The following is a 9,162-nucleotide window of genomic DNA, read 5'->3' as shown; positions in this document are numbered from 1 at the left end:
CGACCCCCGTGTGCACGCCGACCCCCGTGGGCACGCCGACCCCCGTGTGCACGCCGAACCCCGTGTGCACGCTGACCCCCATGTGCATGCTGACCCCTGTGGGCACGCTGACCTCTGCCTGCAGCCGCCCGAGAGCAAACAGAGGAGCCAGGACAGCGACCCAGGACAGGAATGGGGGCTGGCTCTCCAAGGAGTGTTTCCAGAACTGTCAACTGGTAACAGAGGGACCGGTTCAAATGGTTTTTTAAGACTCTGTTGTCGGGCTCAGGGCTTCTCGAGGGCCAGGCTGGCATCCGGTGGGAGCCCAGCCCCATACAGGACCTGCTTCTTTTAAAAGTCACGTAAACCATCTCACAGAAAAGCTGCTTTCCAGAATCGAATTTGCACGACTGCACCTCAAGCAGAAGACCTCCGAGGTCACGAGCCTGGCCCGTTGACCCCGTCGGGATCCTCTCCCCCTTTCCCTTGCTCTGAGACCCACATCTGGAAGCGTGTCCCTCTGCAGTGATGGATGACACAGAACCAAGATCGCGTGGGAGGACTGCCCACCACTTTGACTTCTCAAGACCAAATGCTGGCCCAAAGCACGCGTGCTAATCTCAGGAAGGAGGGATTTCTATTTTGTGGAGGGAATGATTTTAAAAACCCCACATTTCAGGTTCCGGGCCGACTTACCCTCTGGTGAGGAGGAGGGGGCGGGGGCGTCGGCGAGCTGATCAGATCCTGGTTTTCCATCAAGTTCCCATAGTCTGCCATGCTGCCCTTGAGAGGCAGGGGGGGTGGGACCTCGGCTGTGTCCATCCCAGTCACGCCGGTCATGCCGTTCAGCTCCAAACCTGGAAAACCGAATCGATTTAGAATCAAACGTCCTGGGGCGCCTGGGTGGCTCAGTCGGTTGAGCGTCTGACTTTGGCTCAGGTCATGATCTCGCAGTTTGTGAGTCTGAGCCCTGCATTGGGCTCTGTACTGACAGCTCAGAGCCTGGAGCCTGCCTCCGATTCTGTGTCTCCCTCTTTCTCTCTGCCCCTCCCCTACTCACACTCTGTCTGTCTCTCCTTCTCTCAAAAATAAATAAACATTAAAATTAAAAAAAAAAGAAGAATCAAATGTCCCCGCTGAGCCAGAGCATCCATGTGGCTGCTTCACCTTCTCTCCAGGGAAAGGGGAGGCAGAAATGTGCATGTCGACTGGTGAGAGAAGAGAGCTGGGAGGGGTAGAGAAGATGAAGGGGGGGACTCCCCTCCCAACGGCATGTTCTAGAAAGAGAACGCTAAATGCTATAAAGACACCTACAACTGGAGCTTAAAGGAGGCATCAATCCTGTCAAAACAGCCACGTCCACCCCGGGCCCCGAAGGATCCCTCCTCGGGCCTCTTTGTGTTGGTGGGATCTAAACAGCGAGGTGTCACAGCCAGTCACCCGCCCTTCAAATCTCTCTCAATGGGGAAACCCACGACTGTATGAAGTGAAGTTATTAGCAGTCACGGTCACTGTGGCTGTTACTTTAAAGAAGCCAAGGGGAAGTACAATTGATTTTTAAAGTAAACTGAAAAACTAGCCAGTTTCAAATGGAAGTATAATCATTAAGACAGGATCCTTTCTCAACCCTTGTTGAGACTCTTAGAAAAAATTTTTCTTTTTTATATTTGAGGAAAATTGACTTTTTTTTAAACTGATGGGTCTCTTAGAGGTTTCCCCAGTGGCCCACTGGATGAAAAATCCTTCATTAGGGAAATGCTTCCTGGGGGAAGTTGTTGGTTTCTGAGGAAGGCTTGTCAATGAATCAAGGGTAGTGAGAGAAAAGGCTTCTGGTGGAATATCTGCCCTCGTGATCACTTGCTTATTTGCATCGTGATAAACTACGTATAACATACAATTTGCCATCTTAACCATAACTGTATAAATCAGTGGCATTGACTGATACAACCTTGAGCGACCAACACCACGATCCGTTTCTAAAACTCTCCTATCATCGCGAACACAGAATCTGTCCCCATAAAGCGAAAATGGCCCCCGCCCCCTCCCTTGGCCCCTGATGCCTCCGCTCTACTCTGTCTCTACAAATTTGCCTATTTTAGATACTTCACGAAGGCAAACTCATATATTTGTCCTTTTGTGTCTGGCTCATTTCACTTCACATAATGTGTTTGAGGTTCACTCATGATGCAACATACAGCAGAGATGGAGTCCATTTTATGGCTGAGTAGTATTCCACTGCGCGGATTTTTCTTTGATGCACACTTTGTTTATCCGTCCGTCAGGTGATGAACACTTGGGCTGTTTCTACCTTCTGTTATTGCGAAGAATGCTGCTGTGGACATTCGTATGCAACGAAGCCCTATTTCTAATTCTTTGGGGCATAGGCTTGGAGTGGATTTGTTGCGGCATATGGTGATCCTACGTTTCACATCAAGGCAGCACTACAGTGCTTTCCGCAGCGGCTACAATGGTGCTTGTTTTTAACTATTTAAAGGGAATAATACAACGCTTTTAGAACAAAGAGTCTGTGGTAATAGTGTAAGGATGTAACACTCAGAGACCGCCTGCCTCCCAGCGGCCTGTTCGGCTCACCTGTCGTGCAGTGCTGACTCCCCACCCGAGAGTCTCCGGAATGGCCACTGCTCCCAGGAAGAAAACCAGGTGCAAAGGGCAACTGTGTGTGCCTTCCAGAGCCTCCGTGCAGGGCAGAGGAAGGAAGCTGGGTTCTCCTGGGTTTGCAATGTATTTGATCATTCCTCTTATATAAAAAAACACACCAGAAGTGGGGCTTCATCTTTGATGCTGAGGCGATGACTGACCTCCTGAGGCCACAGTGCCTTTCAGGTCAGCCGTCTGTCCCCAGAGATGCCACAAGGAGGCACTGGCCTTGGAGATGTGGCCACATTACCTATGATGGCTTTTCTGGAATGGTGTGCTGCAACCAAAACATGAGTCTGACCTGCCACCCTCTCCTTGCCAAGACCTCTCCTCTCTGGCAGACCCGAATTTAGTGGCAAAAAGCTGATTCCCACTTGTAGTGGCTTGACTAGTGTCCCTTGAAAACTCATGTATACCCAGAACCCCAGAATGTCACCTTGTTTGAACATAGGCTTTCTGCAGAGGAAATTAGCTAAGGATTTCAAGATGAAATCATTCTTGATTTATGGTGGGCCCTAAAGCCAATGGCCAGTGTCTTTATAAGGGGAGCAGGCCACACGAAGACAGAGGCAGAGACTGGAGTAGTATATCTAGAAGCCAAGAAACGCCAAGGATTGTCAGAAGCTACCAGAAGTGGGGAGACAGGCATGGAACAGAATGTCTCTCTGAGCCTATGGAAGGAAGCAACGCTGTTATCTTGATTTCTGACTTCTGGCCTCCACAAGGGTGAGGGAATATATTTCTGTTGTTTTCAGCCAACGAGTTGATGGTAATATGCCATTGCAACCCTAGAAACTGGGCAAAACTAGAAAAATTAGTTATGTGCTTAGCTCTTAAGAATAGCTCTTCACTTTGCATTCTTCCTGGACACAGGAAGGTCCAAGGCCCTCGTGTGGCTCCGTTTCCTGTGATACAAAAAGGGAGGCTGTCCGTGTGCCTCTCATGCTGACCCCGCTGCATGGGAGGTTCTGAGAGCACACTCTCCCCCAGGGAACTCGGGGAGACTGATTTGCTGGTGCCGCAAGGGGGGCTCCCTGTAAGTTGAATGCTTGTGGAGACTCACTACATGAGGAGGAGGCAAGCCTACCATTAGAGCCTCTGGTCAAAGAGGGAGCCACAGAGCAAGGCCACGAATCCCAACGTGGAGAATGTTCCACTCACTTGACTGCAAACTGAAGCTGAGCTTGGCCCTTGGCGTGACCGGAGGGGGTGTCGGCTGGGAGGATGGTGGTGACGGGGACACCGAGAAACGTCTTTCACTTCCAGTGACGTTGATCACCTGGCTCTTCGGTCTCTGGGGCCGCAGGGGACTTATCTACATTGGAGGAAAGAGCACAGTTAGGGTCTGCCATGGCTGAGTTGGGTCCCCAGGACTCACAGGTCGAAGCCCTAACCCTCAGTACCTGTGATTGTAACCACACCTGGAAATAGGGTCCTTTACAGATGAAGTCACTAGGGTAGGGCCCTAACACAATGTGACTGGTGTCCTTATAAAAAGGGGGCATTTGGACACGGATATATGTACACGGGAAGAACACCAGGGGAACATGGAGGCAGAGATCAGGGCGATGCCTCTAGAAGCCAAGATATGACGAATACTGCTGCGGGGGGAGGGAGGCCTGGAACAGGGTAAGCGTGCATGTGGACTGGCGACTGTCCTGTCCCATGAGGCACGTTCTGATGACTCAGAAAACAGAAGGACGCTTTCCTAGTGTCAAGCAAATCACACCTGGAAGATCTTCCCTCCCGCCCCAGGCTCTGAGTCTCAGCTGAGGGTCAGGAGATTGTGGACGATGCAAAATCAAGTAGGAAGCCGAACGCAGCCCCACGGAGTGACCAGAGGAAGCCTCTGCAGATGCTTAGGAGGCAAGGTGCCGGGCAAAAGTCAAGGCTGTCCTAGCGGGTGCAGGGAACACTGTGTTGCCCCCCCGTGCTGCTTCCGCTCCGGTAAACCTGCCTCTGACCTGTCCACCTGCTCTGCCCTGTGGCACTCGGCTGGTGCAGGCACGAGGAGGCTGGCACAGGAAACTGCAGGTGCCCGCGTGCACTCACAGACCTTGCTGACACCTGTCAGCCAGAGGAGGAGGCCCCTTTGTGGAGAGACAGGCAGCTGGGCTGGACCAAGAACAGTAAGTCTGCCCCCAGCGAGAGGCCAGGACTCCTGTCCCTGGAGCTGCAGCAGCTGTGGTCATTCTGGGAGGCGTCAGAGGCCGACGGGGGTCAAGGTTCTGTGCTCTGACCCCGGTGCGTTCCTGTGGGTTTGCTGAGGCCACTGCGGGCCAGCTGTGGGGAGGCCCACTCTGGCTGAACCCAGACGGTCTTTGCCAGCGTCCCTGAAAGCAAACAGGGCCACGGCCGGGAGGGACAGAACCCGTATGGGATGTGAAGCGCCTGGCAAGACCTTCGACCGCTTCTCAAGCAACTTTGCTGTGAGCAGGTCTGCTATGTGGTGCAACGTCTCTCAGGCTTGGTTTTAACGGCTGAAAATGGAGCCTAAATATGCACAAATATATGAATGGCCACACAGAGCGTCTGGCACTAGCTGATTAGCTTATGCTAATTCCCCCACCCAGCTCTGATGTTTTGAGACTTGAGATCTCTATCCTGGGCTCAAGAGAAGGTGGCCTCGGCTAGTGCCAGCAAGGTCACGGGCACCCCAACTCTCTCGGGTGGTGGACAGAGAGGGTGGGGTGGCTCATCAGAGACCTCTCCGTCCCGCTGCTGTAGGACCAGCACCTGGGAAGCAATACCAGCCTCTGGTCTGTCCCCCTCTGGGGGGGGTCTGACAGCCCTGGCCATGCTTATGCTGCAGTCAGAGCTGTATCTGAAGGCTTCAGAAAGGCATTCACCTTCTTGAAGGCCACACCGTGGCTCTCGAATCTGTCTTCTCCCTCTAGACAGCCAAGCAACATGTGACCGCTGCTCTGAGTGGCTCGCAGTCTGGGTGAAACGTACTCTCTGGGTTTAAGACATAAACAAGCCATGAAATATGTCCTATTAAATGGTGGTTCCCTGTGAGCCCTTTTGCCAGGCGACCCTTCAATCACAGCCAGGACAGGTGAGGGGCTCCTGCCCGGGGCAGGCACATTCCTGGCCTCCGTCCAGGTAAGTGCCCATCGTCTCCAGGGGGAGGCGGCCCTAGGCCTGACGTAACCTTTGAAGCTGACAGCCTGTGAGAGCCTCTTCTTCGCTTTCAGTCTACAAATAGCACTTTCTTTTTTTTTTTTCAATTTTTTTTTTTTTGAAAAAAAAATTTTTTTTTTGTTTTTTCATTTATTTTCTGAGAGCAGGAGGGGGCAGAGAGAGAGGGGAAGGAATCCCAAGCAGGCTCTGTGCTGTCAGCACAGAGCCCGATGTGGGGCTTGAACTCACAAACTGAGATCGTGACCTGAGCTGAAATCAAGAGTTGGACGCCTGACCGACTGAGCCCGCCGGGCCCCCCCCCCCAAAAGCACGTTCTGAATAAAGTTCACCCCAGAAGCTGCCGGTGCCCCATCTTTGCCCTCAGGCCTCCCACACGGCTGGGGGGTCCCGTGAGCAGCAGCCCCCAGGCCCGGCCCCGGAACTAGGACATGCTGCACGGGTATCCACTGCCTTCACACTGCCCGGGAACCGTGCAGCGAGCAGGGTGCCCTGGGATCCGCACGTGTCCGGTTAAATTGCGGAGTCCTTCTGAAATGTGCCAACGATGTAAATGTGGGGCAGACACGGCAGGGAGACCAACACAGAACCCCGGGCTGTGTGCAGAACCCGGCAGGAGGGGCTCTGGCACTCTGGCTGAGCAGCTCATAACTCGGGGCAGTACCTGGGGCTTAGAGACTTCTGGTCAGGAAGGGGCAAGGGGAAGGCGTTAGCCGACAGGGAGCATCGTTCTCAGACGAAAAAAGCATCCCTGTTCGTCTTCTGAGACGTCAGGATGCATATTGGATGCAAGGACCACACTGCTGCACGGAGCCCAGCACCACCGGCTGCCGACCCGGGCACCCCCCAGGGAGAAGAGACCTCCGATCTGAGCCTCTGGATGCCCTACAGCACTGGGTCATACAAGGAGAGGGTCGAGGGTAGACCCCAGATTTTCAGGGGACTATTTAATAGAAAATTCAATGAAATCCAACCGACAGCTCCATCGGCTAAATGCGGAGCAAAGGGAGGTCCCAGAAGCTAAGGCAGGGCGGGGAAAGTTCCCCGTCCCTGAGAAATTACCGTCTCGGAAAGGATCACAGCCTCAGACTGCTGCAGGGAGACGTCGGTGGGTTTAAATTCTTTATCAAATAGCTCCTGATGTTTGCTATTCCTTTTTTCCTTCTTCTTGTCCTTCTTCTCCTTATCTGGGTCGTCCTTGTCCAGCTTGTCCTGGGACCTGGAGTGCATTTTCTTTGGCAGGAGAGGCTCCAGGGCAAACCTAAAGGACATGGTTCTGTAAATCACTCATGGCTTAATAGGAGGACAATTGCCTCTCACCCTGCAGATAAATGTCAACCCGTTCACAAGGAGTCTCCGTGCCGACCGACCGGGAACTGGCACACCTTACAGGAAAGGAATGATTTAAAAAGAGAGGCCAAGGGGGACTTAAGATACATATTAACCAGCTGCACCAGAGAGAGCCTGTGTTTGCCATCCGAAAAGAACAAACTGGAAAAAAAGAGCACACTCATCCGAGGATGGGGGAGATGTGAAGTCTGAGCGGACGTGTCGTGGAGATAGTGAGACGTTACTGTAGATGGAGAAGAGGGTATTTGGGGTGTGTTCCAGAAGGGGAGCCCTTGCCTTGTAGAGATTCGTACTGAAACACTCATAAATGCAATGGGGAGAAATAGACAGATTCTACCGCAAAGAAATTTCTGGTATCTTGATTCTGACCGAGTTCCTACGGCCAGCTCAAGGTTACGGATATGCTGGTGCTTCAATTTGAAAGTCTTTTGGATGAGTCAGTGGGAAGCAAGCCGATTTCGGCTCATAGGGACATGGAGGAGAAGCCCTTAGTTTCTCAGCTGACCACTGAGCTAGAAGACCCAGGGTTTTGGCTTTGTCACCTCCTGGGGAGTCTCGACATCCCCTGACTGCTGCGGGCTAGATGCCCCCAGTCTCAAGACACAAAGAAGACACCACCACCCTTGTGCCTACAACACCAACGGGTTGGTATAAATGCACATTCGTTAGAGGTGAGTCTACTGAGTACATTGATCTTGGACTAGCTTCCGTGCACACACATCCATGTGCAATTGTGGTTTGCTATTTTAGCACAAGACTGAGGGGTGGGAGGGGTCCACCCTGTCTCTGTCCTCGTAAGTCATATCGGGAGAGAGAAGAACCGGGTCTAGTTCTAAGGTCGGAGTTTCATTCTCTGCAGCAGGAAGGAGTTCGGACGGACAGCCAACATGGATGAAGGCATGAAAATGTCTTAAAAACTCTGTAAAATTCGGGGCGCCCGAATTCGGGGCTCAGTCGGTTGAGTGTCCGACTTCAGCTCAGGTCACGATCTCGCGGTCCGCGAGTTCGAGCCCCGCGTCGGGCTCTGGGCTGATGGCCCGGAGCCTGGAGCCTGCTTCCGATTCTGTGTCTCCTCTCTCTCTGTCCCCCCCCCCCATTCATGCTCTGTCTCTCTCTGTCTCAAAAATAAATAAATGTTAAAAAAAATTAAAAAAAAAACAACTCTGTAAAATTCTAGTTATAAAATAAATAAGGCACAGGAATGAAAAATACACCACAGGGGATATAGTCAAGAAAAACAAAATAATCCTCATGATTTTATTCTAGGTTTTGCATAACTTGAGACAATTAATGTAGGGAAGAAAACAAAATAAAAAGACCAGTGGATATCTTTTAGCTCAGGGGGAAGAACCTGTATACATCTAGGAGAACCTAAAGAAAGACAGGTTACATTTAAAATTTTTCACACACTATGTGGGGCACCCGGATGGCTCAGTCGGTTAAGTGTCTGACTTTGGCTCAGGTCATGATCTTGCGGTTCGTGGGGTCGAGCCTGCATCAGGCTGTGTGCTGACAGCTCAGAGCCTGGAGCCCGCTTCGGATTCTGTGTCTCCCTCTCTCTCTGCCCCTGCCCTGCTCATGCTCTGTCTCTCTCTGTCTCAAAAAAACCCACAAAAAACAGAAAACAAAAAAACCCCAAAACACAAATCGCCAAACATTAAAAAAATTTTTTTTTCACAGTCTGAGAACCTGCTGACCAGATGAAGTTTATTCTGCAGGTAACCTGTGCCATGTGGGACCAAAGCCTCATTTTCTCCACATTAATTACAGAGAGAAGGGTGGTAACCCTAGAATGAACAAAAATCTGGACTCTAATAGAGGCGCCTTCTAATTCAAGGTTAAACAATGCCTCCTGGGAGGGGGTGTGTAGTCATGTGTGTGATACGCCACGCCTCTGTCTGAAACCTCCAGATCCATTTCTGCCCACACCCCCACGTTCCTGGAAATGTAAAGACCTTTTCATAACTGGCTTGGGGATTTGCGTGGGGAAAGCTGAATTCAATTTCTTTAGCAATCTTTCTCTAAGTGACAAGA

General features: G+C 51.6%; 1 protein-coding gene across 1 annotated transcript in view; it reads right to left on the bottom strand.

The window, feature by feature from the left end:
• DOCK1 (dedicator of cytokinesis 1) overlaps positions 1-9,162 on the bottom strand; it is a gene marked incomplete at its 5' end in the record, with an annotated part of 461,308 nt that overhangs the window by 4,429 nt on the left and 447,717 nt on the right. The window contains 3 exons of the mRNA XM_049646029.1: positions 676-836; positions 3,799-3,952; positions 6,841-7,039. Of these exons, the coding sequence (XP_049501986.1) occupies positions 676-836; positions 3,799-3,952; positions 6,841-7,039 (514 nt within the window). The remainder of the gene's footprint in view (positions 1-675; positions 837-3,798; positions 3,953-6,840; positions 7,040-9,162) is intronic.

The sequence above is a fragment of the Panthera uncia genome, chromosome D2, assembly GCF_023721935.1.
Source record: "Panthera uncia isolate 11264 chromosome D2, Puncia_PCG_1.0, whole genome shotgun sequence".
Classification (NCBI taxonomy): domain Eukaryota; kingdom Metazoa; phylum Chordata; class Mammalia; order Carnivora; family Felidae; genus Panthera; species Panthera uncia.
This window is presented reverse-complemented; position numbering and strand designations above follow the sequence as displayed.